This window comes from Aplosporella prunicola (genome assembly GCF_010093885.1).
Source record: "Aplosporella prunicola CBS 121167 unplaced genomic scaffold K452scaffold_30, whole genome shotgun sequence".
Classification (NCBI taxonomy): Eukaryota; Fungi; Ascomycota; class Dothideomycetes; order Botryosphaeriales; family Aplosporellaceae; genus Aplosporella; species Aplosporella prunicola.
Genome location: NW_022983558.1, coordinates 132987 through 160496, shown reverse-complemented (window position 1 = coordinate 160496; position 27510 = coordinate 132987). Strand labels below are relative to the sequence as shown.

Sequence of the window (27510 nt, the reverse complement as noted above, 5' to 3'; positions counted from 1 at the left end):
CCGAGTCGAGCCTCTTCGAGCCTATCCCTAGACTCTCTCTCTTTACTCCTCCCCTAGCCTCTACCTCTTTTCCCTATCTTTTATAGAGGTTTTCCCCTAGGGTTTTTACTCTATAAAAGATACCCACTCCTTTACCCAATACTACTTCTCAACACCTATTTCTTTCCTTCGTATTATACACCGGCTCAGATCCAACCATTCCTTGCATAACCTTGCTTTTATCTTGACTCTACACCCCCCTAGTTAGTTCTTTAGATAGAACCGTCCGTCATAGTCTCAGACTGCATATAGACGTTAAACGAATCAATCAATCAATCAATCAATACGAGAAACCGTATACACATACCAACCACGCAACCTCCTCCTCGCGTACGGCATCGCCACCCTCGCCACCGCGATAATGGTCACGATCGGCTTCTACGCGCTCTGGTCCAACGGCGTGAGCTACAACTCCTCCGTATCAACCATCATCTGCACGACGCAAAATCCTGACGTATGGTTATCCATTGCGTTTTCGACACGGTTATCAAGAAGACTGACAAAATACATCCCCAACAGATCAAACAAATCATCGCCGACCGCACGCTCGGCTCGCAGCCCCTGGCAGAGGATATCGCGAAAACAAAACTGCGCTTCGGTATCGTGCAGCAGCATTCCGGCACAGACTCCACCCCCGATGGATCAGGCGGACGCATTGGCTTTGGCGTTGAGGGGACTGTGACGCCTTTGCCGCGGAAACGGTAGGGTTTTGGTAGGTGGGCTTGTGGGGGTAGGGTTCTTGGTGTTGGTTCATGTGCTGGTAAGGGGAGGGGCATCGTGTGCGGATGGAGATCCACCGAGAAAGATGTACAGTCAGAGACCCGTTCGTTCTGCATACGAAAAACTTCGCTCCCAAAAGCCGCACCAAGGCAAATACAGCCCGCGCAATTTCCATACTCTTAAATACCTCCACCAAAGTCCTTTCAATCCCCCTCCCCAACACGAGCCTACCTACCTACTTCTCCAGCCGCACCGCCCTCTCTTCATCCCGCCACCACTCGCACTGCGGCCTCCTCCTTGCATCGCCCTCCACCCTCGTCTGCCCAAACGGCTCAATCCGCAACTGCAGCCCCGGCCGGCCCGCCTCGAGCGCGTCTACGAAGCGCGGCCACACTGGGCTGGCGTTGAGGGGCTGTTGCGCGGTTTCACCCACTCTCCACCCTCCCGCCCGCCCGCCCTCCCCAGCCCCCGCAGATTTGGCGTTGGGGCCGTTCGGATCGCCGTGGATGACGAAGTTGGCGAAGTATGTGTGCAGCAGCTTGCCGATCTCGGGGTATTGCACTGTGGGGTCGTTCCAGGTGTACCTAGGTGTCGCGGCGTCAGCATGACTGACTGCAGTTTAAAACTTCTACTCCAACCCAAGTCCCTCCAGCAGCAGCACCGAGAGAGAGAGAGAGACAGAGAGAGAGGGAAATATCAAAACAACTTACTTCGTGTCCGCCGTATGCGGCACGCCCTCCCACGCCGGAAACGAGTTATTCGTCGCAAAGAGGGCCTTCCACACGGGCGCACCCGCAGCACTCAGCCTTACCGCCTGATCGACGCCCGCGCACGCATACATATAATCCGTCAACGCGGCGCTAACGCGATCATACTGCGTAGCATTCGGGCTGCCAACATAAGGGCCATCCTTATTCGTCTCCGGGTCCGGATACAGCTCCTCTAGATCCGCCAAATCCTGCGCCGAAAGCCCCGGGATCAGGTTCTTCAGAAACGCGAGGAACTCGGCGTCAGTGGCCAGCGCGGGGCTGTAGTATTTGGCCTCGTCGGGGACGTTGGTCGTCAGCATCGGGAGGCGGTAAAACGTGCCGTTGGCGGCGGAGACGGAGCCCGCGCGCTCGAGGAGCGGCCCGCCGCGCGTGGGCTGGAACGGCCACGTGATGGCGTAGTCGGAGGCGTTGAAGAGGGCGGAGCTGGCAGCGCGGATGGCGTCGATGGGCGCGGCGCGCAAGCAGGCCAGCAGCGCGGCGTCGGCGTCTGCGTCCGCACTCCCACTATCACTGTCGTCATCAGCGCTGCTCAGGGCCCCGCACCCCACGCTCTGGCAAAAGGTCGCAAACTGCTGCTTGTACAGCGGATACTCGGCGCCAGGGAAGGACCGCCCCGTCGCAGAGCCGGACTGCAGGATCGCCTGCGCGAACCCCGGCCCCACGCCCGCCGCGTCGCCGTAGTTGTGGTACAGATGCAGGCCGGTGGAGTGGGCGCCGGCGGAGCGGCCGCCCAGCGTCACGCGTGCGGGATCCCCGCCAAAGGCCGCAATGTAGCGCTGCACGAAGGCGAGGAGGCGGCGCTGGTCCGTGAGGCCTAGGTTTAGGAGGTCGTGCCGCTCGAAGAGGGAGGAGGGGAGGAAGCCCAGGGAGTTGAGCTGCGGGGGCGGTCAATACGAGGAACTGCTTGTTGTTTTAAAAAGGTTGGAGAGAGAGAGAAGAAGGATGGATAGGAGGGAGACGCACCCGGTAATTAAACGTAACAACGACCACCCCCTCAACAGCCTCGCTCACAAACGTCGCGCCGTCAAAACTCCGCGCCGAGCCGCTCACAAACCCGCCGCCATGGATCCACACCAGCACCGGCAGGAGTTCCTTCTCTTCCCCTTCCTCATTTCCACCAGCTCCCACCGGCCTAAACACATTAACGCTAAGACAGTCCTCACCCTGCTCATAGTCCTCGTCGGCATGGAACGAGCTCGGATCCTGCACGCACACCCGCCCATAGTCCTTCGTGCCTCGCGTTCCCACAAACGCCTCTGGCGCACCCACAGGCCTAAACCTGTCCTCTCCAACCGGCTGGCTCGCGTACGGAATCCCCAGCCAGGCTTCGACTGCGCCGCCGGAACGGAATGCATCGCCTTTGAGGGTGGCGTTGATGGTTGTGCCCGCAAAGGTGCCGTAAGCGGGGAGGGAGGCCGTGGGCGCGGCGGGGGAGAGGGTGGAGGTGGGGTTTGTTACGAAGGAGGAGGAGGTTAAGCCGGTGCTGGCAGGGGAAGCAAGCACGAGGCGTAGGAGCGGGATGTGCATTGTGGCGGTGTTGGTTACGACGCAGAACACCGTGCCAGATCCAGCAGCAGCAGATCCAGATCCCGATCTCAACCACCCGCATCCCACGCTCTTAAAAGACCAGCCATATACCCGCGCAACTCGGGCCACCCCACCCCAAAGCCGAGCACGAAATTTCCATCTCGGCGCACCCAGCCGATCGCCGCCTTTCCCCCCTACCGGCACCGGCACCGGCGCCGGGCCGGAGCCCCCAAAGGGCAATGATGCCGCGGTGGTTTTTTGCCTTTGCCCCAGGCCTCCAGAGCATGCCATTCATGCCCTTCAATGGCGCCATCCGAACCTCCACTTTCGTCTTCCCGCCAGTCTTCATATACAAAAGTCAAGCTTCTCATTCGTAGGTAGTAGAATTAGCAACAGCTGTGGCAGTCATGAGTATGTATGTATGTATGTACCTAATAAGATCATTTGCCAAGCCAACCGAGGGGGGTATATGTCGTTCGTTGGCGTCCCAACCGCCCATTCATGCATCCGTCCATCCAACCATGCATCTCGCCATCCGCGCTCTTTTATTTACAGCCAACCCAAACCAAACCATGCCAAAACAACAACAGAAAAAGCACAAACACAAGCATAAAATTATCGAAAACGCTCGTTTTCTTCGCCGCCATCAATCATCGCACCTCAGAAATGTGCGCCCTCGCGCGCATCCATCTCGACCGGTGAATTCGCCTTGGCGTCGTCCTTCTTCTCGGGCGCCGCTGCACCCTCAACGGGCGGCGTCGCGACCATCGTCTGATCGCCCATGACCTCGGCAGCGAACTCCGGCGCGCCAGTGAGGCGGTTATAGCCGACAAAGGTGCCGCCGCCCTCGAGAGGCACGGGGCTCGCGGCGCGCTGGAAGTTGGACACGCCGGTGCTGTCGCTCCAGCGCTGCTGGGGATTGAAGCTCGCGACCGACATGTGCTTGTTGTCGACGGGGGCGCCAGGGAAGCCGATGGGGGGGCTGCTGAGTGGCGGGCTCGGCAGCGGCGGGCTGCCCATCCGGTCCGGCGCCGACATGAGCTGCTGCTGCTGGAACCACGGGTTCTCGGCACCGGGGCCCGGCACGTGCGACGCGGTTGGGTAGCCCGCTTCCGACATGGCGGGCTGCGAGCCCGCGCCCGAGCTGCCGTTCTTGAAGATCTTGCCGTAGGCGCGGCTGCGGCCGATGAAGAAGGCGAGGGCGGCGCAGAGGCCTAGGAACACGACGATTCCGACGACGATGCCTGCGATGACGCCGCCCGAGAGGTGGATCGAGTTCTTGTGCTTGCTGCTGCTTGAGTCGTCGTCGGAGCTGCTGCTGCTGCTGCCCTCGGCCGGCCAGTCCTCGCCCGGCGCGAGCTGGTAAGCTGAGTGTTTGGCGGCGCTGATCTGCTTGTCGATGGTCTGGTTGGTGCCCTGGGGTTCGCATGAGTAAGTGGACACGAGGAGTTCAGTAGGCACGGATTCTCACAGGGTTGATGACTCCGACCATGGCATTGGGGGAGCACGAGCTCAGTGCGTTGCAGTAGAACCAGATGGGGTCCGTGTCGTTGACCGTCAGACTCCACGTTTGCGTCTACACGGCAAAACGTTAGCGCGCGTTGCCATGGCAATTGACTGATGGGGAAGGCCTACGTCTGCGTACGAAGAAACTTCGCGGTTGCCTGAGAAAAAAGCCTTGTCCTCGTCTTCCGGATAGTACAGCTCGTACGGCACGCAAGGGTTGCATCCTCCGTCGGGGCAGTTGTCGGCACCAGCATACTCGGATCGGATGACCGAGTGGTTCGTGGGGAAGAACTCGAACACGATCGTGTCTCCGACGTTTGCAGTGGTCGTGTTGGGCGACATCTTGTGGTTGCCCCCGGCGCCGACGGAGATGGTGTGCGTCGCGGCGGCGGTGGAGCTGGTGGTAGTAGAGCTGGCCGATTCCTCGGTGGAGGTGGTCGACTGGGCCCAGAGCGGACGGGTAAGCTGCGCGAGGCAGAGCAAGAGGTAGTGGCGTCTCATGGTGGTGAAGCGTGGCGGACGACGGCAGGGAACGTGAGAGCCAGCGAGGCGGAACGGCGCTCGAGTTGGAGGTGCATGGCTATATGGGCGAGCAGATGCAAAGGGCGGCGCAGGCTAGGGATCACGGATGGGGGCCTGGAGATGCCAACTCAGGCTAGTAGTGGAGTCGGTCGTGGATGCCTAGCTCGCCTTCCACAAGTCAGACCGATGAAAATGGAAGGCACGATGCGGGACGGGAAGAGCTGCTAGTGCACCAAGCCACCACCACTATTCCGCAACTATTTTCTTTCATCAATGTTTCAGCCAACTTCACCACAGCGCTGCCCTCATCTCCCATCGTCTCTCCCACCATCACAAAGGCATTTTCCGCATGTCGTGTCTTTCGGTGGAGCTTTTGCTTCGGCACCTTTGATCCTTCAGGGTCTGGCCGAGCGGGGCTGAGCCGCTAAACGTTGGACGGCGGCAAAGGCAAAATTAGCATGGGCTGGCTGAAGAGCGAGAGGCGGAGAGGGAAAGCTAGTGGGAAAAGTGGTGTTGGCCCCCAAAAACACAAAACGGCACGTGGCAGACGGCAGCGTTGGCGTCGCGACTCTCTTTCTTCTGCAGAGACAAAGCCCGAACCGCCGCCGTTTTGCCGTCGACTCGCAAGCCTTTCCATTCGACGACGCTCATCTTCTGCGCTGTCCATCTAGATTGCCCAAATCTCACGCCATTGGACGACTGTGCTTTAAAGACACCCTCCCTCCCTACTCCTACCTAGTCACACCCGACTCTAAAAATACCGCCAAGGCTGTGTCTGTGGCTGTGACGTGCGCGCGCCCAAAAGGCTGGCTTCAAGGCCGACCGCGACGGGCCAGGTACAGCCCGTTTGCAAGGCCTGCGCCCGACACGGCTCAGGCGCAGCGACACCTCATCATCCCGCTACCCTTCGTCTATGGCTGAATAACGCATCGCTGATGCGCGCAGTCTCGTGCGCTGGAACCCGGCTGTCCTCTAAAGACATGGCAGGGACTCCTCCTGAAGGAAAGGGTGGAAATGACGAGGCTGGTGTGAAGCTGCAACCTACTGGCCGCTGTCGCAGGAATGCCCCCTTAGTCCAAAGTCTGTTTGATTGATCTTGGCACGCGCATGGTCGACGCGATTGACTCCTAGCCCTCGTCGGGCGGGTGCTTGCAGCAAGGCGCATGCCGTCCATACAAACGCGCCCGTCTGCTGTCTGACTAACACACGAAAGAGCGCGATGGCATCCATGCGACGCCCGACTTCCAGTCGTCGATGTCGGCGGTGCCATCCATCTCAACAGGGCCTCACGAAAGCGGCGGCACCAACGATCAACGGCACAGCGCGCAACAGGCGCGCGCGGGCAGTGACAAGCGCGGCGGTAAGAATGACATTGCCGATCTGTTGGAACCTTGCCTACTCATAAATGGAGACCGCGCACGTGATCATACTCACCGACATTCAGCCGACAGCCGCGAGTAGCCCGCCAAACGCCTCCCGATTGGCCGTCAGTCTGGAACCATCAACCACCATCAAACAAACAACAAACAGCAAACGGCATGGTCCCTACAAATACCGCTAACATGTCTACGTTATCACTTAGAAAGCTGCTTGCGTGAGTCTCACTCATTGCCGTTGCTCGTCATTGCTCATCTAGTACGAAAAGACCAGGAAGCTCAAATCGCGGCCAGTATGTATGGAACCAGACGACGAGCTGTCTGACGTCGAACCGGCTCGTAAACGGCCGCGCGTCCGCAGTGCACTCACTGGCTGCGGTTGGTCGATATGGCAAGAGAGTGACTGAAGCCGGTCAGACCAACAATGAAATTACTGAGGTTAAGCTCGATCCTAAACGGTCGGAGAGCAGCAGCAAAGGCACTGAAGAAGTGACTGGAGTCGGTCGAACCGGCAGCAAAGTAATCAGCAGCAAAGTTACGAAAGTCAAGCTCGAACCCAAGGAGCAAGAAACCAGCAACAAAGCAACTGAGGTCAAGCTCGAACCCAAACAGCCAGAACCCACAGTCAAGCTCGAGCCGACCACTTAGGGCATTCCCTTCTCGGCCCCAAATCAAGCCGCAAACAAGCTTCTCAGTCTACTCCGCAATCTGGAAAAAGTCTCATATCCATTGGCCCGTTACAAGACGATGCCGTCTTCACAAGCGACACGGCAACATCAAACACGAACCTACAGCGGCCTTTCGATGCCCCAATCCTGCATAGACTATCCAAAGAGGGCCCCACGAGCTTCAGGCAGTTCGACCTCCCCGAATCCCAAGACTACCTGCGCCCCGGACCAGACGAGGAAATCAGCGCCTCTGACACGTCGTCGTCTTCCACCGGGCCCTACCTAAACAGTGCCCGCTTCACGACCATTAAAGAGCTCCTGACGCGCCTCGCCGCCAAACCCGGCATCGACAACACGCCCCCCACCCACTTCTACCGCATCTGCAACCACACAAACTTCCAGTTGGAATGCGGTTGCGGATGTGAAGAAGAATGAGAGGTGGGCCGACTTTGACCGCGAGATGACGATTGTGCGCGAGAGGAGGCCGAGGGATTACCTTGAGCTGGCGAAAATGCTGATAGAAGTGCTGGCGGCAGCGAGGAGGGAGCTTGTGCACGCGTTGGGAGTGCTAAGGATTGGGAGAGTGGGACTGCGGGCGCGGGGTAGGGGGTGCGTAGTGGGCTATAGGTACGGGATCTACATCAGGCATAGCTCGCGTGATGCTGTCTTTCCTCGCACAGTACGATCGATAGGAAGAAGAAGCTGAGCTAGTTAGCGTACGCCACAACAAGACCACGAACTCCACACGCCCAACATCCCCAACCCCAGCGCACCCCTATCCCATCCCCGTCGCAAAACCCAACCCAACCCGCACACACACACGCACACACTACACCCTCCCCCAAATCCCCTGCGGCGTCGTCAGCTTCGCCAGCAGTGACACACATCCGCCACAAAAACACATGGCGCCACTAAACACCGCGACCTCCAAAAACCCACCATAACGCTGCACAAGCGCACCACACACGGGCGGCCCAATCAAGCCCCCAAGCGCACTCACCGCCATCCCCATGCCCATATAGGTGCCCACGTCCCTTACATCCGCGGGACAAGCCGCAAACGCCGCCGAAGCGCCCGAGACAATCGTGCCGGACGCGAAGCCAAAGACGACGGCGTACACGATCAGCGCGGCAGTGGACCGCACCTCGTCCAAGCAAAAGACAACGATAGCAGTCGCCAGGGTGCCGCCCGCAAACATGTTCAGCCGGCCGTACCGGTCGGCCAGCACGCCGGGGACGATGCGGCCGAGCGTAGACGCGGCGTTCAGGATCGCGAGGAGGTAGCCGGCCAGCGTGGCGGGCGTGCCGACGACGGTGGAGGCGTAGGAAGGGAGGTAGAACAGCGGCGTGAACATGCCTGTGAAGGCGAAGAAGAGCGCGAGCGTTAGGAGCAGGAAACGCGGCTCTTTAAACGCGTAGGGGAGCCAGAACGCCGTCGTCCGCGGCGGGAGGCAAGGCCGGAGCGCGAGCGCCGCGAAGGCCATGAATGGCAGGAGCAGGAACGCGGTTATGCGGATAGACCAGCCGAAGCTGAGGGCCGAGCTGTTCAGCATTTTGGACAGCGCGATCGGCAGCACCACGCCCCCGATTGAGGAGCCTGAGACGGCGAGACCAAGCGCGCTGGCCCGCTTGCGGGAGAAGTGCTGCGCGACGGCGGCGAAGGCGGGGAGCTGCAGGAAGCCGGTTGCCAGGCCCATGAGGACGCCTTGGGCGAGCATGAGCTGCCAGTACGTGGTGCAGAGGCTGAGCAGCATCATGGCGGCGAGGTAGACGACTGCGGCGGGGCGGACGACCTGCGTCTTGTTAGTGGATCCGCAAAGGTACCAAGAGCAAGAGAGCGAGCGAGAGAGAGCAAGAGGAAGAGAGGGAAGAAGAGAAGGAAGCCAAACGCACCATCACGCCCCACCGATCAAACAGCGGCCCCCCCACCAACCCAGCCGCAAACTGCAGAAACGCACCCAGCGAGCCAATCCAGGCGACCGCGTCGGCCGACTCGCCCCGCAGCTGGTGCGTCAGGTAGTACGCCTGCAGCGTGCCGAAGGAGTTGGCGAAGCCCAGACAGCAGAAGAAGACGCTCGCTGCGCCGGCCGCTACGAGCCATGCTCTGGCGCCGCCGTCGGGCGCTGGGTCGGGGGAGGGTGTGCTAGGAGTTGGGGTTTCTTGCGGGGTTTTGGATGCCATGCTATTATATATAGTAGTAGGGTAGGAGACGAGCCGATATCGAGATATCCGTCTGCCATAGCGTATTTATATAGCGGTATATTACACTCTATAAAGCATCGCGGCCTCGGCCTCGGAGTCGGCAAAAGGGACGCGAGACGGACCAAGCGCGCAGAAAGGACGGCAAATGGGGGGCGCGACGGACCAGAGGCGCAGACCCAGGAAGCTCACCTACCTACCTACCTACCTTACTGTCTGACGTAGTCAGTCCAGCTCACACTCACACCTAGCACCACCCACCTCACCACAATGAACAAGCCTTCGCGCCGCCACAGACGGCCCGCCGTGTGCGTCTGCGCTCTCCCTCCTTCCTGTCGCTGGCCTCTGTACTTCCGCGCCGACTGACTGACTGACAAGCCGCGCGCCGCAGGTCGTGCGCCCTGTGCCGGCGCCGCAAACTGCGCTGTAGCCGCGAGACGCCGTGTGCCAACTGCGTGCGCGCCAGGAACGCCGCGTGCGTGTATGAGAACCATGCTTCTCAGGCTGCACGGCTGAGCGAGCCGAGTTCTGCTGCCAGTGCGGACACAGCAGCGACGGCTCCAAGGCAGCCGTCGAGCGAGAGTGCGGCTGCTGCTGGGGTGCGAATGTCACCTACGCCTCTAGATCGGTCGTATGCTTCGGAGTTTGAGGCCATGAAGGCTAGGGTTAGAGAGCTTGAGGATCGGCTTTCTGAAGCGGCTCCGACTCCTAAAACAGTACGACACCCAGCCTCGATCCCGGACTCGGGCATAGACGCGGCTTCGTCGAGCTTGGGCGGAACAATCTACTTCCATCGAGAGGGCAGCATGTCCAGCCACCCTCGAGCAATCACGCGCAGTGTTTCGCATAAGACGCGTTTGCTTGGCCAAAGCCATTGGATTAACGGGGTCTCGCCTGTAAGTGTTTCCTTCTGTGCTAGCACGTCTATTGCCATTCCGAGATTCAATGGCAAGTAGTTGCAAGACGTCGTCGAGGTAATCCTGTCGCATCTGCGCGACGAGTCCTCCGCTGTTTATCCCGCCATGCAACGGTGCAAATCCTTAGCAAAAGCCATCAAATCGAGGCGGGCTCCTCCGTGGCCGTCATCGCCAACAAAAGACCTGCCCGGGCGAGAAGTTGCTGACGAGCTTGTCGACTGCTACCTCCGAACCGTCGAGACCGTGCATCGAATCCTGCACATTCCCAGCTTCAGACGTGATTACGAGGCGCTCTGGACGCCAGCCTCCGAGCCCGACATGGCCTTCCTGGTGCAACTCAAGCTCGTCTTTGCCATCGGCGCAACCACGTACGACGAGCAATTCTCGCTGCGGACGTCAGCCATCCGATGGGTGTACGAGGCGCAGACCTGGATCTCGGAGCCAGAGTTCAAGGCAAGACTGGGCATCCAGTTCCTCCAAATCAACGTCCTGCTCCTGCTTGCTCGCGAACTGGTAGGTGTCGGCGGCGACTCGGTCTGGGTTTCGGCGGGCGCGCTCCTCAGAAGAGCAGTGAGCATGGGGCTGCATCGCGACCCGGCACATCTCCCCAAGAGTACAATATTTGCAACTGAGATGCGCCGCAGGCTCTGGAACACCATCCTCGAGGTCGTGCTGCAGTCGAGTCTGACCTCCGGGGGGCCGCCGCTTGTTTCCCTGGACGACTTTGACGCCCAGCCCCCAAGGAATCTTGACGACGAGCAGCTCGTGGCCGACAACCCCGTGCCGAAGCCAGCCAGCCAGTTCACTCAAGCAACGGTTGCGATAGCGCTTCGGGCGACGTTTCCGCTGCGCCTCGCCGTCACCAAGTTCCTGAACGATCTCAGCGCGCACGGCACGTACGAGGAGACTCTTCGGCTCGACGCCCAGCTGCGCGCGGCATACAGGGCCCTACGTCGCAGCCTCCGCGGCGGCCACGGCTCGAACACCGGTCTCGCGCCCTCGGCGTTCGCACTGCGCGCCGTCGACTTCCTCATCAACCGCTACCTGTCCGCTCTACACGTCCCGTTCTTTGCTCTTGCAGCGCTCGAGCCAGCCTACGCGTTTTCCAGGGCCGTCGTGCTCGAGGCCTCGCTCAAGATCTGGTGCGCAGCGTGCCCGGCCTCGACAGCTTTACCAACCCAGCCTCGCAGTAATAGCGAGAGTGAGAGCGCGAGCAACAGCGATATCACCGCCTCCCTCCACGACGCCTTACCGCGCCTAGTGGCCTGCGGCTCGGGCTACTACCGCACCGCCGCGATGCAAGCCGCCCTGCTCGTAGCGATAGAGCTCAAAACCGCACTAGAAGAAGAAGACGAAGGGCTAGGCCCTGTGCGCCTGCGCCCGGACCTGCTTGCTGTGCTGGCCGACGCGGAAGCGTGGTGCCTGCGGTGCGTCGAGATCGGTGAGACGAACGTCAAGGGCTACGTGCTTGTGTGCGTGGTTACTGCGCTGATCAGAGGGCTCAGTGCTCGGCTCGGCCGAAACGAGATCCACGCTCTGCTGGTAAAGGCGATGCGTAACGCGGCGGCAGCTTGTGTGCCTTTGCTTGAGGGAATGGCTGCGCGAGGTTGGGGCGAAGAAAGTGTAGGTGAGGCGCAGCAGATGGCGCTGGGTGAGACGTCGGTGCTGGATGATTGGGACAAGCTGGTAAGTGGGGTTTCGTGATGACGCTTTTTGGTAGCTAATGCGAATGTTTGGTAGATGGCGGATTCGTTGTTTGAACCTGAGGGCTTGGAGCCCATGAACTGGATCTTTGGCGAGACGCCGCAGGGGACGGCGGCTTGGTGAGATGTGATCGAATCACAGCAAGTAAAGCTTTTGTAAGTATTAATGCGGTCTTCCATCACCGTTCGTAGTCATTAGAGTATGAAGCTGGCACAACAAGCAGTAACGGGAGAGACTAATGAAAATGAGGAGGAACACTATGACTCTTACCCATTGCGTGGGGAATTTTGCAGTCAGATATCCAGATATATAGATTTCTGAGCTATCAAGAAAGGTCGATTTCTGCTACGAGTCCTCTGGCTTCTGGCCATAAACGACATACCTATGTAAAATGTAAGTCAGTACCACTTCGCCAAGCAACCGTATTGAAATACTTACAAGGTGTAGTACGGATGCACGGTCTTGCCCTTCAGCTCTTGGGTGACTTTGGCGTTGAACACCTGCACCTCTTCGAGCTTCCAGTTGAGAACGGACATGAAGAGACGGAAAGAAAAGGCCTCCATGCCCTCGAGCACCTGCATGAGGTTGAGCATGCCAATCTCTTTCTACTTGACGTTAGCACGCACGCACAGTTCCTTGTGCCATCTCCACTCCTCTCTTTCCCTAGGTTAAAACATAGCGGGCCGGACTTACCATCTTCTTATCCTTAGCCCAAGGCCCCAGCGGCACCTTGAACGTCTGCACGCCAACATTCACAAACCCAGCATCCTTAAACCAGCCCTCCAGCTTCGGGCCAGGAACAAGCTCCTTCCCCATCCTGCCACAGCCGTCCTTCAGCGTCTCCACGAACCGATTAAGATACGCATCAGGTTTCAGGGTGCCATCATCGCTCTTATAGTTCGTATCGAACGCATGGAACTCGGCCCAGCCCCCCGGCTTCGTCTTTGCAAACGCGTTGCGCATCAGCGCCGGCCAGTCGGAAATTGCGCCGTCCATGTACCGGCAGAACACCAGGTCGAAGGGCCGCGCGTGCGTCCATGGCGCTTCCACGTCGTCGACCTCAAATTTCACGTTTGGTGGGATCCAGGTTGGCTGCACGGGGCTGAGGTCGTTGCCCAGCAGCTCCGCGTCGGGATACTTGTCGGCTGGGGGGGGAGGGGGCAGCGGATCAGCTTGCGCGTTGGGGGTGTGCGTGCGCGTGTGTGTGCGTACCCATTTCTATGGCCCAGATGCCCTGGATATCTGTTAGCACGGGAAAACAAGGCGCGCTCAAGGACGGATTGTGCGCCTTACCGTGCCGGTCCCGACGTCGAGGATCCGCCCCGTCTGCAGCTGCGCCTCCGCGATCGGGCACAGGACGTACCGCCCGCCCAGCACGATCTTCAGCATGTGGTGCATGATGTCCAGCCGGTCCTGCTCCGTCTCGTCGTTCGGCATGAAGTAGGATCCGTCCTTGTAGGCGTGGTAGCGGCGGCCATGCTCGACGGGATACGCGGTCACGCTCGAGGTAAGGGACTGCGAGAACGCGGAGCTGGGTAGGTAGGACAGAGGACTGCGTCAGCGGGGGTGGCGGCGGAAAGCGAGGAACGCAGCTAGGGAGGGAGCGTACAGCTGGTCGTCGATGCTGCCGACGGCCGAGTCGCCGTCAAACTGGCCCAAAGTCAGTCAGTCATGCCCACGTAGGTTTGTCGGCGACAGATGAAGGGCACAACCAGCGCACTTACCCCGGCATCGACCTCGATCTCTGCGGCTGCCATTGTATTGTAACTATTGTTTGTTTGTTTGTTTGATTGTTTGATGGTCTGTCTGTTGCGCAAGAGGGGACCACGACAGGGACAAGGGGCGAAGCCGCAAAGGTAAAAACGCCACGCGGCAGCGGGCGGGAGGAACCGCGGGCGCGACGTTTTTTCAACAAGGCCGGCGGCCGGAGCGATCCCTGCGCCGCCGCAGCTCGTGTGTCTGTCCCCTGATGCGTACGGCGCAGCCAAGCAGCGTCCCTCCGTCCCATGTACCCGGCTCGGCGAAACCCGTTAACCGCACGCGCTTCCTTCCCCACATTTCCCCGCTTTGGATGCGCGCCGCACGTGCGTCGCCTGACCGAGGGTACCTACTGCGAGACTGCGAGGGCCGTTTCGGCTCGCCTGCTGCTGTGCTACGTACAACGAGTTACGCAGTGCCTTACTGTTGACGTTGTGGCGCCCGCGACGCTCGTGCTGTAACTGTAAGAGCTGCACGCTGCGCCTCGGCCCGCATATCAGAGTTTTACCGCTCAGCGAACCTGCAGGGCCTGTTGGAGTGTGCCGCGAAGGCTGCGATTGCGTCCTTATTGGCTGGATGCGCTGAATGGTGGAATTCGGATGTGGTGCAGGCGCTTGGGGGAGCTGATGTCAGCTTCGTCGTTTGGGCTGTGGACAGTGGATCGATGGTTTGGCAAATTCCATCAGCTTACTCTCGGTGATGGCGAGTGCTATGCTCTTTGAGCCTCGCAGCTGGCTTTGTTTGTTGACGGATAGTCGTGGGATCGTGGGATCTGGATGGACTATCTTGCGCATTCCCAGCGATGATCGTGCCTGGGACTTCGGGGATCACACACTTGCAGAGGCCTTGTCGACCCGAATCAGACCTCTTCGCCCCCCAGCCCTCCGCCCCCCTCGGCCTCCTACCACCGCCTGCCTAGGTAATCATTGCGCCTTACGCTCCTCGCAGCGCCGTACGAGGATGCGGCGGTAGAGAATATTAATCAGTGGAAGCTTTACCCGATTAGGAAAGGCGGGCGGATATACATATTTGTGGAGGGGCGCATAGGTAATCAAACCAACAGCTTTCATTGACCCGGACTTAAGAAGGATGCAAGAGCTGACTCACAGGTCGAAACGGCCAGTCGGACGCTCCGTACCACCGTCGCTTACGTGAGCTCTGTGGTTGCCTACTCGCAACACCAACATACTTTGGCTGCCTGCATGGTACAGTTCCCCGATCTTAAATCCGTCCGTTTGGATTTTTAAAGTGCCATTTTGCGCCATGTCCCTCCCTTGCAGACGAAATATTCACCATGTCCTGTCCTGACTGCTTCGGTGGCCATGTCCACGCTGGCGTGCCGAAGGGCCAAGTGACCAAACTACACGGCATCGACACGTATGTTAGCCAACCTGCTGAAGGCACCCCGGTGAAAGGCATTATCGTCATCCTCCATGATGGCTTTGGTTGGGAGTTTGTGAACAATAGGCTTCTGGCCGACCACTATGCCGAGAAGGGTGATTACAAAGTGTATCTACCTGATTTCGTGAATGGTAACTTTAACCCCTATGGTATACAAGCTGGATCCACATGGCTCACTGTTAACATCGTTTGATAGGACATGTCATCCCCGTATGGGCTACCGATTGCCTAAGAGCTCTGTACCGTACCGACAGCACCCTAACTTGGCTTCTCAAACCGTAAGCGCGCATTACTCCCACCTAGGTCCCGTCCCTCACACCAGCAGGTTCTACCTCGCGCGCCTCATATACGGCGGTCTACCATTCATGATGCACAGCAAATTCCCGAAAACCTGGCCAACAGTCAAGGCCTTCATGACCGCCGTGCGCGAAAACGAAGGCGCATCCCTCCCCATCGGCGCCGCCGGCTTCTGCTGGGGTGGCAAACACACCGCGCATCTAGCGCATGGCCACGAGGCCGCCAACGGGAAACCTCTTATCGACGCCGCTTTCACCGGCCACCCTAGCCGCTTGCAGATTCCTGAGGAGCTGGAGAACGTCAGGATACCAATGAGCTTCGCGGTGGGCGATAAGGACCATGCCCTCAAGCCGCCGCAGGTCCAGCAGATTCGGGACGTGATTGAGGGAAAGCCGGAGGGCGAGAGGGGAGAGGTCAGGACGTATCTCGGTGCTAGCCATGGGTTTTGCGTCAGAGCTGATCTCGTCCTGCTGGATGCGGAGAGACAGGCAACCGAGGCCGAAGAGCAGGCTTTGGCGTGGTTCGGGACGCATTTTGGAAGGGTTTCTTATTGAGGAGATATCAGTGTAACTTTTTCGGGGCCGTCGTCCCGAGGACCTCCCTGAACCTATATTGGACAACGGATTGGACTCCTGCAGCAGTCTCGGCTTCCGCTGGCTCTTTGGACAGGGGAAAGGCCGATTGTATCCATTCCCTGCACCGGTAAGCAAGTTCAAACATTCGCATCTTCTTGAACAAACCCTTTCAACTCAATTTAAAGTCATTCGTAGAAACCTTGGCCAGACATCCACTGTCTCAAACTAGTTTTGCTTTTCTACTCGTCCCAATGATGAAGTTGGCAGAACCTAGGTGGTTATGCTTGATGTTAAACATTCCTCGTCATCCAGGACGTAACTGCCCCTTTCGCCACGCGTTCAATGCTGCTGCTGCTGCGGCGAGCATTTACAACCTCTCTAGCATAGGAAGGTGGAAGGTTTCCGCGCGGTCTCGGCTCGAGGTACGTGGCGCCAAGAATCTTAGCTTCCACGGAAGCACTTGCTTGTTTGCCAAGCATACACTATAGCCCTCAGGAAACGCTTATCCGCATGTCGAATTCCCGAAAGCAGGTCGTCATTTCAACCGCCAAGGCCGCTCAGGCGTATGTTTTACCCACAGTGAGTAGGAGATCGCTTCTCAGCCACTCAACGGCTTTTTAACGTCTAGGGCTGTTACAGAGGACCACGTACGCGGCCGCTCCGCCCAAAGCTTGGCTTGTGTTTGGGTCGAGTCAATTGCGGAGCTCGCAACAGAGCGACCGGATCGCTATCCGGGCGGTCTGGGCACTGGCCAATGGCGTGGCGAGGATTGCTCACCATTTTGCAGATGTCTCAGTCGCCCACCAGCAGATCGCATATCCACACACAAGCTTACGCAAGCCTCCTTCCCGTTACAACTGGCACTGCTTTTCAAACGTCTTCTTTTCTATAGGTCCAGCTGATGCCAAGCTCCGTTCCTGCATATCCGTCCCACCCCCCTAGGGCCTTCCACGGGCTAGTTTCATAGTGTCCGCTTCTTTCTGCCCGCTACCACCAGTTAGCTATACCACGTTTGCTGCCATATCTAAGACATATGACGATAACCGGTGAAAGCCAGAAGACGGAGGTTCATGCGCCGGCAAACACGTCGCCCTTGTCGACTCGGCTTCTTTGTATCCGATTTCCATGTCACAAAGCTTTGAGCTAGTTCAATCAAACATGAGGTATATATATATATATATAAACAACGCCAGCTCTTTCTTTGCTCTTCATCCCCACAGTCAACACTCGTTTCTGCTTGACATCCACTCACTCAGCATCGTCTTCCCGCAACCATGCAGCTTCTTCGGCTTTCCAAACTCGCCGCCGTGGCTTTTGCCGCCCTCTCTGCGGCCCATCCGGGCGAGCACGAGGAGCACGACGCCGCCACTGCTCTGGCCAAGCGGGAGTTCCGGTCCAACGCGCGGCGCAGCCTCAACAAGTGCGCGGACAAGTTCGAGGCGCGCGGATTGAACGCGCGCGCGGTGGCGCGTCGCCAAGCCGCCGTGGCCAAGCACAAGAAGCGGCACGTCATCCGCGACACGGACGCCATCGTCAACAAGACGCACCACTCGGACCTGACGGGCATCACGCCGCAGAACGGCGAGGACATTGTCTTCGCCACCAACAACACGTGCATCCTTGCGCCCGAGGGCGAGATCGGCCCCTTCTGGGTCAAGGGCGAGCATATCCGCTCGGACGTGCGCGAGGGCCAGGCCGGCATCCCCATCGTCGTCGAGGGCCAGTTCGTCGACGTCGAGACGTGCGAGCCCCTCGAGGGTGTCTACTGGGACCTGTGGAACTGCAACGCCACGGGCGTCTACTCGGGCGCCACGGGCAGTGGCAATGGAAACTCGGCCGACACGGCCAACGTGAACACGACGTTCCTGCGCGGTCTGCAGAAGACGGATGCTGATGGTGTCGCCACGTTCGAATCCGTCTTCCCTGGCCACTACTCCGGTAAGTTGAACGGCAACGCAGCATCCCCATCCCCAGCTTCTTTCTTCTAGGCATTCAGCAGTGACTGACGCAAAACAACAGGCCGCGCGACGCACCACCACATGGTCGTCTTCACCAACGCCACCGTCCTCCCCAACAACACGCTCACGGGCGGCAACGCCGCGCATATTGGCCAGATCTTCTGGGACCAGGATCTGATCTACGAGATCGAAGCCACGGCGCCCTACAACACGAACGACGTCGACATCACCACCAACGCCGAGGACCACGTCGTCATCGCCGAGACCGAGAACTCCGACTCCGACCCCTTCCTCGAGTACGTCTACCTCGGCGATTCGCTGGAGGAGGGCCTTTTCGCTTGGATCACTGTCGCTGTCAACACGTCCGCTTCGTATGAGACGAGCTACAGCTTTGAGTACACCGAAGACGGTGGTGTTGCCGTTGATAACGGTAACTCTTTCAGCCCCGGTGACGGCGCCGCGCCGAGCGGTTCTGGCGCTGCTCCCTCTGGCGCTGCGGCTACGCCGGCTTAGGTGGATTCTTGAAGAGTTGCCAAAGGCGAGCGTGGTGGAGCGGTCGTTGACGAGGCAGGTCTGTGGTTGGTTCGGATGTAAGCTTGGGGGATCGTTGCCTTTTGATGTATTTACCTTGCGCGCCTTTCCGGCTTACTTTCTCCCGATACAAAAAAGAAACGCACCGTTTCTGCCTACCTGATCCGCTCCGTGAATACGAAAAGGAGTTAGTTGCCCATGTGACATGTCCGTTTCCCAACAGCCTACCTTCCAGTCTGCTCAATTCCATCCCCATCTCCGCCGTATCTCCATCCACGCCATCACAACTCCCAACTCCCAACCCCCCACCGCGCCCAACGCGCATGCGTGCTTGGTGGAAGAAACAGCACCCCCATCCGCACCACTAACCTCACCAAACACCTAGCAAGCCCCAGCTCTCTGCTCCCAACGTCATCCACATGGAATCTCAGCGCGCACCTACCTCTCTAATCCACCACTCACTCGCGATCCAGCCACCTCTGTACCTATAGGCAGGCAAGAAACACCTACCTAGCGTCAGCAACCCCACGGGCGTCGCAGCAAGCAACCAAAACACGCCACAAGCGACCAATCACACCCCCGGCACAGCCCCACGCCCGGCTCGAGCTCACGAGCTGGCTGCACGTTGCGATCGGCTGGCTGGCAGGGCTTACGGATTAGCGACACGGCCCATGGGCCATGGGTGCGCGAAGAAGGTGGGGCCTGGGGACTGGGGATTCCTACTCGAGTACCTCTGTGCGACGGACATAGTACTACGTATGTATGACGTGGGTCTAGGCGGGATGCGATGCAATGCGCGTTTGCGAACTGTGCTACGTAGGTAGGTACGGCGGCGCGTTGATGCCCGCCGCTGGCTGGCGACAGTGCGGCGGCTTCGGAGCTGCTGTATGTAGCTGGAGCTGGAGCTGGAGCTGGAGCTGGAGCTGGAGCAGGCAGGCTGGAGCAGGAGCGCGGTAGGTACCTACTGTATCGCGCAGCTGAAACCACCAGCAGTGCGCAACACAGCACACAGCGCGAAAACAAAGCCCAATCTAAACAAACCACACTCCAAGCGATGCGACACGACATGAAAGTTACGCAACGCGGCTTGCCGTCGTCGTCGTCGCATCGCGAAACTGGAAGAACCTAGTGAGTGACGTCACACCCGCACCCGCACGCACACACGCACACACACACACACCCAGCCCGCAGTCGCACGAACAGGCGCCCCACACGTTCACGTCGCTTGACCACGCCCAGGATCTGACCCAAGATCCGCGCCGGGAAGCCCATCTCTAAGCCAGCACGCCAGCAGGCTAGCTAATGCGGGCAGCTGCGCGCCTTATCTCACTCTGCACCCTACCCAACGTACCGCATCCTACCGTCAAACATCCCTACCGTCTCCCTCCTCTCCCTCCCCCGCATTATGTATGCCTGCCACACGCAACCCATAAGGCCACAAATAAGCACCCAGGATGCGCGCTCCAGATGACAGCGGCGGCGCAGCTGACGCACACGCGCGCGCGCCCTGCTCAAGGCATGAAGATTGGCGCCTCGGGATGCCGACCTACGCCGTGGTCAGGCGCCGAAACTCGCCGACCTGGCTGCGTGGATCTGCACGGGCTAGACCGCTAGAACCCTCTCGTCGTCTCGATTTTTAGGAGCTGTGTCCGAGAGAGGCATTTGCCTGCGATGGCTGCGATGGCTTTTGGCCTTCCTTGCCGGTGACTTTTCGGCGACGAGGCGGAGGCACGGGCGGAGGTGGAGATGGAGGCGTCTTTTTTTTTTTTCAGCTTTTGCTAATGAGAAATGAGAGAGGGAATGGGGGTTGGCATGCCGTAAATACCGAGCGGACACGGGCGGCGAAGATGACTGTATCGGGCATGGCGGTGTATCTGAGTCTGACTGCGGATCGAGCTCGCCCATGACTAACCGCCCATAATCTGTCTTACGCGCGTGGACAGGCTTGGCCACCATCAATGCGATACATCCACAGCGGGAAGAAGATCGATGGGGTTTTGCTTTCTTCACGTGGCGTCGGCGGGGGGCGGTGCATCGGAAGCTGTACGAAAACAATCAGCCGCAAAAGAAGAAGAAAGGGGGAAAAAACAACCTACGTATGTACCACAAAGCCAAATTGACTAGATCCCCGTCCCGAAAACCACAAACTTTACGCCTCTGCCGAGAAGCAACGCTGGTCAGATGCGTGCCGCCACGCGATATCGAGCGCGAGATCCGTGGGTCAGATGGCTGAGCCGCTTGCGCTTCTGTTGGACAGCCGTGTCGCCGGAAACGGAAGGAGCCTGGCGTCCACCCCACCTACCGCCTCGGCCAAAGACAGCTAAACACCAAGCTTATTCACTCCAATCTCAGTCTCACCTGCAGTTCGCCGCCGCCTGTATACAACTTGCGGTATGAGGCGTAACCTTCCAGCCCCGCATCATCTCAACACGTCGTACTTGTGATACCTTGTATCCAAAGACATATAAAGGTTAGCCGGGACACCCCTTCTCTTTTGACAATCAGTTCTCGGCTTCCTCTTCTCTTCTTACGATCAAGTCTCTGCTTCTTTGGTTTCGTTGCCATGGCTCTTCTCAATATGCTTACCTCGGCTTTTCTTATTTCTTTCGCCACGGTCCCTGCCTATGCGCAACTGCTTTCCAATGAGCCCTGTCCATACCAAGGCCCGCTCTTCCCTCCGCCGCGGAATCCGCTGTCGACGTCAGCAATCCAGGGCGCACAAGAGAGCTTCGCTGCGCAGCTCGAGGATGCCCTCAATGGCGCCGACGAATTGGGCTCTTCGCTTCTCCTGAACGAAACCTTCTTCTCCATAAGCGTCTTCTCCAGCACCTCCTCTTTGTTCACCTACCACCACGTTGCTGCCCCATCGGAGGTTGCAGACGAAGGCCTGACGTCCAAAACTCTCGATGGTGATTCCATCTACCGCATCGGAAGCGTGTCGAAGCTGCTCACCTTGTACACCCTCCTTGTCGCCCAAGGCGATGTCGATTGGAACCAGCCCATCACCAAATTTGTGCCTGAGCTCTCGGACGGCGAGACCGACGACGAACTTCGGAGTATCCAATGGGAGGACGTCACCATCGGGGCGCTGGCTACCCATCTTGCCGGGATATCGCGCATGAGTACGTCTGGCTTCGTGCACCCAGTGCGGGCGAATCGCACTTGAAGTGACTTTCTGACATGTTGTGTGTAAAGACGCCTGGGGAGACCAGGTTTTCGAGAACAGCTCCACGCTGGAAGCCGCTGGGCTGCCAAGCACGTACGATGAGAACGACATTCCGACATGCGGCCTCGGTTTGCTACCAAACCCTCCGAGTCTTCCCGCATGTTCGAAGCAACGTAGGTTCTGATCAGCGTGGTTGGCCAAAGCGTATACGATACTGAAAGAGTGCATCCGCAGAGCAGATCCAGGGTCTTAACAAGTTGGGTCCGTTCATGCCGCCGTTCCAGACGCCCGTTTACTCGAACGATGGGTACATGGTCCTTGCATGGGCCTTGGAGAACATGACGGGCGAGCCCCTTACCGAGACTTTTCGCCGAGAGATCGTCGACCCATTGAAGCTCTCGCATACCACCTTCGAGACCCCTATCGACACGTCGAATGCAGTGGTTCCTGGAGGCCTTGTCGATGCCGCATCGACCTCCGGGTGGGGCGTGGACCTTCAGGACAACAACCCGTAAGTAAAGGCCGTTCCTAGTTCTCAGGGTGCCCGGCTCATTGGTTCGAATCGGCAGGGCCGGAAGCGCCTATTCGACGACCAACGATGTAACGGCAATTGGCCAGTCGATCTTGCAGTCCAGCCTTCTCTCAAAGGCCCTCACCCGCCGATGGCTAAAGCCCCACGCTCGTACTTCGGATGACACCCAGGCAGTCGGAGCACCGTGGGAAATAGCGTCAATGCGAATTCCGCTTTCGGATGGCAAGGCAGAAAACACCTCGACGACTCGAGTCGATCTGTACACGAAAGGCGGAGACATTATTGCGTACAGCAGCTACCTTGTGCTTGAGCCCGACCGGGACTTTGGCTTTGTTGTTCTCGGCGCCGGACTTCCGTCGGCGGGGAACCAGATAAGATATCTTAGCGATCTGGCCGCGCGCACGTGGGTTTCAGCGCTGGAGGCTGCGGCGCGCGAAGAGGCAACGGCGGCGTACGCGGGGGATTTCGCGTCGGACGACTCTGCCATGTCCATCGTGGTTGAGGATGGCAAGCCGGGGCTGCTGGTGGCCGAGTGGGTGAGCCATGGCGTCGACGTGCTGGCGGCGGCGGGAGCGGGTGCAAGCGTGCGCCTGTACCCCACGGGGCTGGCACGAGGCAACAAGTACGCTTTCCGCGCCATCACCGAGGCCCTTCCAGCATCGTGGCTGGGCGGTCCCATCGACACAGCCTGCGTCTCGTGGGCGCTGGGCGACCGGGCGCAGGTTGCCAGCCGGATGATTGATGACTTCGTGATTGAGCTGGACGACGAGGGTCGGGCGGTTAGCGTCGAGCCGCGGGCGTATAGGGAGACGCTGTTGAGGAGTGCGACGTGACGTGGCGGGGGGTGTCGGGCCACTTGAAGGTTCCATTAAGGTTAACTGTGTATATCAATGATCGTTATAGACGCACAGCTCGCTTAGCACCCACATGAAAGAAACACGGCTTTTCCATCGGCCCGCCTGCCTCTTCGATCGCGCTAGCCGTGCACCGTTGCTATCAATAGCAGCACAACCTACTCAACCTGCAACCCTTCGACATGACACTTCCCGGCTTCGAATGCTCCGATGCATGCCCGAACAACCTGTTTCAACTGTCCCCTTTAAGCGTCATGACCCCTTTCCCGCTTCGTGTTCGCGGGAAAGCCGGAAGAGGCGTGCAAGGCCGCCTACCCGCCTGGCAATACGAGGTGCACGGACCGGCTGTCGGTCGAGGGTGACATGCTTCCATGCATGCGTGACAACACCGTAGACGCTCGTATGCCCTGACATCATAGGGGACGTTCGAGCCGTTGCCAAAGCTATATATCCCTCGGGAGCATTTCAGCCAAAAGCAACCCAACCCATCACTCCTTCAGCTCAAAAAAAGACATAATAACGTCTACGACCATTCACGACCACCACAATGAAGTTCTCTTTCGCCGCCATCACTGCCTTCGCCGCCGCCGCCATGGCCAAGAACTTTGACAAGTTCACCGTCGCCACCGACGGTGGCGCCCAGCTGGTCACCGACGGCCAGTACTTCTACAAGGCCACGGGCCCCAACGAGAAGAGGCCGCTCGCGATCCGTAAGTGACATCTCAAGCGGAGACAAACGCACACGGCTCTCGGCGCTAACGCACGCAACAGTCAGCGGCGGCGACGGCAAGGTCACCTTCACTGCCGAGGGCGCCGCGCCCACGGGCTGGCAGAACCTGTACGTCATCGAGAAGGCGGTGCAGCCGCTCTCCATGACGGTCCCCCACTCGGGCGCCACCCCCATCAACGCCAACATCAGCGCCTTCTCCGTCAAGACCGTCGACGGCGTCGACTACCTCGACGCTGATGGCGGCTCCTTCGCCCTGCCCACCGGCGGCAACGGCACCGCTCCTATCTACTTTGTTGCCCTCCCCCACACCGGCCCCGCCTACGAAGTCGTCAAGCTCTACATCAACGAGCTCAACTAAGCGCGTCGTTTGCCACCGCTTGTACATGGTTTAAAGGAGGAGTGTCTATGGTTCTAGCTTTGTAAATTAGCCTAATCCTCTAATTGCATAGCTGCTTCTTCTGCCTATTTTCGAGCGTGTTTGAGACCTGAAGTCCGTGATTATCGTATAAAACATCGTGCACGCATGAGCGATCTCAATTCTCTAGTGTGCACACTGCGCAAAGCTTCTCTGGCTTCGTCCAATACTTTCTCAATGAACGCCAAAGAGACCAAAGGTTGAGCTTTAATAGTGGAGTCGGCTCATGCATGCATGCATACAGACACACATCCGTAAGGTACTACGTAGCTCGCAGCTTACACGACACACACGCCAAACGCATATCCACTTAGTGCTCTGCTCGCCTACTTCTGTTCTGCACAAGTTACGCGTTCGGCGCTGTCGTGCGCGTCAGGATAGGTACTTTAGCTTTTGGTAGTCTTCACGTGACTAGATCACGTGACTTGTTGCTTCATCTGCAATCAATCGGTTCTGCTTCTTTGCCCAACATGTGTGTTTGTGCTATTAACCGGTTGTTTGCATCGGGTTCCTAAGTCGAACCTCCCTAGTCTCGTTGGCGCTGGATATTATGCCTCTCCCTCGTGAAAATTATACGATAGCGGCACATTAAGCTGGTTAGCTATACGTATGCACATGCCTCGGGATGTGCTGGACTCCGTCTAAATAAATGTCTAACGTGAAATTATCGCGCTACGTGCCGACGGGTCATGAGATGCGGCATATGAATTTAAAAAATATCGGAGGTAGAATGCTTAAGTGCATTAATAGACGCTAGCCAACTATATAAACCCGCCAATATATCTATTTACAAACCCACAACAATGATAGTTTGGGTTACTGTAGCTGTAGAGAAGGCGGTAGAGGTTGCCGTGGACGTGGTGCTCGGAACAATAGAAGTAATGGTGCTGTACTCAGTCTGTGCCGGAATAGTCGTGTACACGGTAGTCGAGACGGGAGTGGCTTGAAGCTGGCAAGCGGCGGTTATGATGCCCGCTTCGAATGTTGCAAGATCCGCGGGTGTAATGGCTGCCTCCGTGGCAGCAACGGGCTCGGCCGCTGTCATTGTGTCCGGGATGTCCACGAATGTAAACGTGTCTGGAATACCCGCCAAAGCTTCGCGCTTGTAGGGGACATTGGGATGCAAGCTGGTGTAGGTATCATAGGGGATGCGAGTGGAAGACCGAATGGTTGTTATCGCAGTGACAGTTACAGTCACTACAGAGACTCCACTGGTAATAACCGCTGTTGTGGGTACGGTCACAGTACCAGCCTCAGTGGACGTCACAGTTGGGGTGGTGTAGTCGAGAATGGTCGAGCAGAAGGGCTGGAGGGCCTCAGATGTAATCACCGCTACTGCACTGGAGAGCGGGTCGACAGTCGGTGAGGAAGTGGTGGTAGCCTCAGTGGTGGTAGCTTCAGTGGTGGTGGCCTCAGAAGTAGTGGCTTCAGAGGTAGTAGCTTCAGAAGTGGTGGTGGCTTCGGTGGTAGTGGCTTCCGTAGTGGTGGCTTCTGTAGTAGTAGCCTGGGTGGTAGTAGCCTCAGAAGTAGAAGTCTCCGTAGCAGAAGTCTCAGTATCCGCAGTGGAAGTCTCAGTGGTAGCAGTGCTCTCCGCAGTAGAAGTCTCAGTGCTGGTGGAGGTCTCGGTAGCAGAAGTTCCAGTAGAGATTGTAGAAACCTCAGTGCTTGCGGAAGTCTCAGTCGAGGTAGAGGTCTCGGTGGCAGTGGTGGTAACGTCCGTAGAAGCAGTCGAAGTCTCGGTGGTCGCGGCGGAAGACTGAGAAGTAGAAGTGGCCGAGCTCACACTAGCAGCCTCGACATCCGTACCAGTCACAGTGGAGGAAGAGTCAGTAGACGAGACACCAGCAGACGAGACACTGGACACAGTAGACTGCGACGTAGTGGCAACAGAAGCCACACTGCTCGGGGACACAGGGGTCGGCGTGACAGTAATCGTAACAATTTGGGGAGGCAGAGTAATGGTGCGAGTTTGCGCCGGAACCGTGATTGTCTGAACACCTTGCTCGGCAGTGACAGTCCTCACCTCGGCAGGAACGGTGATGGTGGTGGTGCCGCCAGGGATGGTGACAGCCGTCGATTGGGTCGCAGGGGCGAGCGTCATGGTAGAGGTCTGCGGACGGACCGTGATGGTGGTAGCAACACCAGGAACAGTGACGGTCTTGACGACCTCGGAAATGGTGATTGTCTTAGTCTCACCAGGGACAGTGACGGTTTTCGCATTGCCAGGGACAGTGACAGTGACAACCTGAGCACCATTGTTGGGAATAGTGACTGTACCGGGGGCGCCAGGGACCAGGACAGTTGTAGAACCGGGGACAGTGACGGTCGTAGCTTGGCCAGATGAGGTTCCAGAAAGCGTGACAGTCGCGGGAGGGAGTGTCACAGTGGTAGGTTGTCCAGGAAGCGCGACAGTGGTAGTAGTTGGAACGCTAACAGTGCTCGTGACTGCGCTAGTTAGCTACAGGAATGCAACGTGGATGATATTGCATCACACTCACCAGTAGAAACAACGGTGCTGGTTTGCACGATGGTCTCGGTGCGGGTTTCAAACTGTGTCGACCCCGCCACGGTAACCCTGTACGTCATCAGTGGATTGACCTTGCCATGCACGATTTACAAGGCGGCTTACTCTGAGGGCGTGCATTGGCTGCTGACGTTCGGGTTGGGCCGAGCCGCAACAAGTGGTGCGCAGAGTGCTGCGAGGAGCGCGTATCTCATGATTGCTGACGATAAAAAAGAGCGTGATAGGTCGTCAAGGCGTCAAAGAAAAGTGAAGGACAATCCAGGTAGACCTGGTGGAAAGAAAGACGGTTGCGCGATGACTGTGAAAAAGAAGCGGTCGTGATACTTGGCCTGCGAAACATTTATACGCTACGAGTCTACATACTTGACTTCTCTACAGGATTTTAGCTCAGGGGACGGATAGACAGCAGCTTGTCAGATGCGAGCTGAAGTGGCTCAGTGGCTTGGTTAGCGTGCGGCTGGAGGCAGAGTTAGCGTAGGAGATGGCTATCTCCATGAGTCGTTAGTGTCAACGAGAACTGACAGAACGTCAGTGGGATTGCCCTCAGAGGTTGCACAAGCTCAGTGGCTTGAACGTTTGAACCCATTGAAGAGGCCAAGGTGTGAGGGATCGATGAGTGAGATGGAATTTGTGTATGGAGAAAGTGAGAGGTCCGATTAGAGGAAGTGACGCCAGGGAGGGCCAGGACGCTGTGATGATCCGCGCCGACGCTAGCCCCCGTTGGTAACGGTCACGCCCGAAACTGAAAGGCGGGGTGCCAGAACCATCAAACTTTCATTGGACAGTTATTCCAGATCCGTCTAGTTCATCGACTTACCGAGA

General features: G+C 58.3%; 15 protein-coding genes across 15 annotated transcripts; 9 read left to right on the top strand and 6 right to left on the bottom strand.

The window, feature by feature from the left end:
• Positions 1–400: 400 nt before the first annotated feature.
• K452DRAFT_301987 (uncharacterized protein) lies at positions 401–744 on the top strand (the record flags this gene model as incomplete). Its single annotated transcript, XM_033542518.1, has 2 exons — positions 401–493; positions 559–744. 2 exons carry the CDS (start codon positions 401–403, stop codon positions 742–744), a joined length of 279 nt encoding a protein of 92 aa, XP_033393118.1.
• A 106-nt stretch (positions 745–850) lies between these two features.
• K452DRAFT_278649 (uncharacterized protein) lies at positions 851–3163 on the bottom strand. Its single transcript, XM_033539374.1, has 3 exons — positions 2493–3163; positions 1470–2404; positions 851–1343 (listed from the first exon to the last, which is right to left on the bottom strand). The coding sequence occupies exons 1-3, from the start codon at positions 3054–3056 to the stop codon at positions 995–997; spliced, it is 1848 nt and encodes a 615-aa protein (XP_033393117.1). The 5' UTR covers positions 3057–3163; the 3' UTR covers positions 851–994.
• A 553-nt stretch (positions 3164–3716) lies between these two features.
• K452DRAFT_312405 (uncharacterized protein) lies at positions 3717–5063 on the bottom strand (the record flags this gene model as incomplete). The annotated part of the gene is made up of 3 exons (XM_033543553.1): positions 3717–4472; positions 4528–4632; positions 4692–5063. The coding sequence occupies 3 exons, from the start codon at positions 5061–5063 to the stop codon at positions 3717–3719; spliced, it is 1233 nt and encodes a 410-aa protein (XP_033393116.1).
• A 1001-nt stretch (positions 5064–6064) lies between these two features.
• K452DRAFT_321817 (uncharacterized protein) lies at positions 6065–7784 on the top strand (the record flags this gene model as incomplete). Its single annotated transcript, XM_033544436.1, has 3 exons — positions 6065–6164; positions 6298–6444; positions 7205–7784. 3 exons carry the CDS (start codon positions 6065–6067, stop codon positions 7561–7563), a joined length of 606 nt encoding a protein of 201 aa, XP_033393115.1. The 3' UTR covers positions 7564–7784.
• On the bottom strand, positions 7502–9308 carry K452DRAFT_341141 (uncharacterized protein; the record flags this gene model as incomplete). Its single annotated transcript, XM_033545361.1, has 2 exons — positions 7502–8926; positions 9027–9308. 2 exons carry the CDS (start codon positions 9306–9308, stop codon positions 7958–7960), a joined length of 1251 nt encoding a protein of 416 aa, XP_033393114.1. The 3' UTR covers positions 7502–7957.
• A 905-nt stretch (positions 9309–10213) lies between these two features.
• Positions 10214–12256, top strand: K452DRAFT_110620 (uncharacterized protein). The gene is made up of 3 exons (XM_033535022.1): positions 10214–11929; positions 11984–12102; positions 12200–12256. The coding sequence occupies exons 1-2, from the start codon at positions 10349–10351 to the stop codon at positions 12068–12070; spliced, it is 1668 nt and encodes a 555-aa protein (XP_033393113.1). The 5' UTR covers positions 10214–10348; the 3' UTR covers positions 12071–12102; positions 12200–12256.
• Positions 12060–13840, bottom strand: K452DRAFT_110648 (uncharacterized protein). The gene is made up of 8 exons (XM_033535023.1): positions 13672–13840; positions 13557–13597; positions 13241–13478; positions 13160–13181; positions 12641–13092; positions 12386–12552; positions 12218–12329; positions 12060–12097 (listed from the first exon to the last, which is right to left on the bottom strand). The coding sequence occupies exons 1-7, from the start codon at positions 13702–13704 to the stop codon at positions 12293–12295; spliced, it is 990 nt and encodes a 329-aa protein (XP_033393112.1). The 5' UTR covers positions 13705–13840; the 3' UTR covers positions 12060–12097; positions 12218–12292.
• Positions 13841–14918: 1078 nt separating this feature from the next.
• Positions 14919–16324, top strand: K452DRAFT_321814 (uncharacterized protein). Its single transcript, XM_033544435.1, has 3 exons — positions 14919–15237; positions 15303–15384; positions 15432–16324. The coding sequence occupies exons 1-3, from the start codon at positions 15000–15002 to the stop codon at positions 15955–15957; spliced, it is 846 nt and encodes a 281-aa protein (XP_033393111.1). The 5' UTR covers positions 14919–14999; the 3' UTR covers positions 15958–16324.
• K452DRAFT_110573 (uncharacterized protein) lies at positions 16060–17163 on the top strand. Its single transcript, XM_033535021.1, has 4 exons — positions 16060–16105; positions 16174–16400; positions 16510–16557; positions 16618–17163. The coding sequence occupies exons 2-4, from the start codon at positions 16230–16232 to the stop codon at positions 16918–16920; spliced, it is 522 nt and encodes a 173-aa protein (XP_033393110.1). The 5' UTR covers positions 16060–16105; positions 16174–16229; the 3' UTR covers positions 16921–17163.
• A 27-nt stretch (positions 17164–17190) lies between these two features.
• Positions 17191–18628, top strand: K452DRAFT_321813 (uncharacterized protein). Its single transcript, XM_033544434.1, has 3 exons — positions 17191–17916; positions 17998–18509; positions 18564–18628. Exons 1-2 carry the CDS (start codon positions 17253–17255, stop codon positions 18447–18449), a joined length of 1116 nt encoding a protein of 371 aa, XP_033393109.1. The 5' UTR covers positions 17191–17252; the 3' UTR covers positions 18450–18509; positions 18564–18628.
• K452DRAFT_110521 (uncharacterized protein) lies at positions 18562–18918 on the top strand. Its single transcript, XM_033535019.1, has one exon. The coding sequence runs from the start codon at positions 18673–18675 to the stop codon at positions 18850–18852; it is 180 nt and encodes a 59-aa protein (XP_033393108.1). The 5' UTR covers positions 18562–18672; the 3' UTR covers positions 18853–18918.
• K452DRAFT_110543 (uncharacterized protein) lies at positions 18889–19802 on the bottom strand. Its single transcript, XM_033535020.1, has one exon. The coding sequence runs from the start codon at positions 19533–19535 to the stop codon at positions 18984–18986; it is 552 nt and encodes a 183-aa protein (XP_033393107.1). The 5' UTR covers positions 19536–19802; the 3' UTR covers positions 18889–18983.
• Positions 19803–21117: 1315 nt separating this feature from the next.
• K452DRAFT_208381 (uncharacterized protein) lies at positions 21118–22986 on the top strand (the record flags this gene model as incomplete). Its single annotated transcript, XM_033536135.1, has 4 exons — positions 21118–21589; positions 21663–21782; positions 21868–22144; positions 22203–22986. Coding segments are annotated over 4 exons (1653 nt in total), but the record flags the coding sequence as incomplete, so codon positions are not given.
• Positions 22987–23496: 510 nt separating this feature from the next.
• K452DRAFT_291640 (uncharacterized protein) lies at positions 23497–24212 on the top strand. Its single transcript, XM_033541217.1, has 2 exons — positions 23497–23729; positions 23791–24212. Exons 1-2 carry the CDS (start codon positions 23567–23569, stop codon positions 24105–24107), a joined length of 480 nt encoding a protein of 159 aa, XP_033393105.1. The 5' UTR covers positions 23497–23566; the 3' UTR covers positions 24108–24212.
• Positions 24213–24628: 416 nt separating this feature from the next.
• On the bottom strand, positions 24629–27108 carry K452DRAFT_361925 (uncharacterized protein). The gene is made up of 3 exons (XM_033546460.1): positions 26794–27108; positions 26663–26739; positions 24629–26609 (listed from the first exon to the last, which is right to left on the bottom strand). The coding sequence occupies exons 1-3, from the start codon at positions 26880–26882 to the stop codon at positions 24952–24954; spliced, it is 1824 nt and encodes a 607-aa protein (XP_033393104.1). The 5' UTR covers positions 26883–27108; the 3' UTR covers positions 24629–24951.
• Between the last annotated feature and the right edge of the window lie 402 nt (positions 27109–27510).

Coding starts and splice junctions, on each gene's coding strand:
- K452DRAFT_278649 (XM_033539374.1), bottom strand. CDS start 3,056: ATGCACATCCCGCTCCTACGCCTCGTGCTTGCTTCCCCTGCCAGCACC. Junction 2,405..2,492: donor TTGTTACGTTTAATTACCGG/GTGCGTCTCCCT, acceptor CCGCCCCCGCAG/CTCAACTCCCTGGGCTTCCT. Junction 1,344..1,469: donor CCGCATACGGCGGACACGAA/GTAAGTTGTTTT, acceptor CGCGACACCTAG/GTACACCTGGAACGACCCCA.
- K452DRAFT_110620 (XM_033535022.1), top strand. CDS start 10,349: ATGCAACGGTGCAAATCCTTAGCAAAAGCCATCAAATCGAGGCGGGCT. Junction 11,930..11,983: donor TGGATGATTGGGACAAGCTG/GTAAGTGGGGTT, acceptor AATGTTTGGTAG/ATGGCGGATTCGTTGTTTGA.
- K452DRAFT_110648 (XM_033535023.1), bottom strand. CDS start 13,704: ATGGCAGCCGCAGAGATCGAGGTCGATGCCGGG. Junction 12,553..12,640: donor GGGCTAAGGATAAGAAGATG/GTAAGTCCGGCC, acceptor AACGTCAAGTAG/AAAGAGATTGGCATGCTCAA. Junction 12,330..12,385: donor GTGCATCCGTACTACACCTT/GTAAGTATTTCA, acceptor CATTTTACATAG/GTATGTCGTTTATGGCCAGA.
- K452DRAFT_321814 (XM_033544435.1), top strand. CDS start 15,000: ATGTCCTGTCCTGACTGCTTCGGTGGCCATGTCCACGCTGGCGTGCCG. Junction 15,238..15,302: donor TCTACCTGATTTCGTGAATG/GTAACTTTAACC, acceptor ATCGTTTGATAG/GACATGTCATCCCCGTATGG. Junction 15,385..15,431: donor CTAACTTGGCTTCTCAAACC/GTAAGCGCGCAT, acceptor TCACACCAGCAG/GTTCTACCTCGCGCGCCTCA.
- K452DRAFT_110573 (XM_033535021.1), top strand. CDS start 16,230: ATGATGAAGTTGGCAGAACCTAGGTGGTTATGCTTGATGTTAAACATT. Junction 16,401..16,509: donor CCGCGCGGTCTCGGCTCGAG/GTACGTGGCGCC, acceptor TCCCGAAAGCAG/GTCGTCATTTCAACCGCCAA. Junction 16,558..16,617: donor AGGCGTATGTTTTACCCACA/GTGAGTAGGAGA, acceptor GGGCTGTTACAG/AGGACCACGTACGCGGCCGC.
- K452DRAFT_321813 (XM_033544434.1), top strand. CDS start 17,253: ATGCAGCTTCTTCGGCTTTCCAAACTCGCCGCCGTGGCTTTTGCCGCC. Junction 17,917..17,997: donor CTTCCCTGGCCACTACTCCG/GTAAGTTGAACG, acceptor GCAAAACAACAG/GCCGCGCGACGCACCACCAC.
- K452DRAFT_110521 (XM_033535019.1), top strand. CDS start 18,673: ATGTCCGTTTCCCAACAGCCTACCTTCCAGTCTGCTCAATTCCATCCC.
- K452DRAFT_110543 (XM_033535020.1), bottom strand. CDS start 19,535: ATGTCGTGTCGCATCGCTTGGAGTGTGGTTTGTTTAGATTGGGCTTTG.
- K452DRAFT_291640 (XM_033541217.1), top strand. CDS start 23,567: ATGAAGTTCTCTTTCGCCGCCATCACTGCCTTCGCCGCCGCCGCCATG. Junction 23,730..23,790: donor GAAGAGGCCGCTCGCGATCC/GTAAGTGACATC, acceptor CGCACGCAACAG/TCAGCGGCGGCGACGGCAAG.
- K452DRAFT_361925 (XM_033546460.1), bottom strand. CDS start 26,882: ATGAGATACGCGCTCCTCGCAGCACTCTGCGCACCACTTGTTGCGGCT. Junction 26,740..26,793: donor AGCCAATGCACGCCCTCAGA/GTAAGCCGCCTT, acceptor GATGACGTACAG/GGTTACCGTGGCGGGGTCGA. Junction 26,610..26,662: donor CAGCACCGTTGTTTCTACTG/GTGAGTGTGATG, acceptor TAACTAGCGCAG/TCACGAGCACTGTTAGCGTT.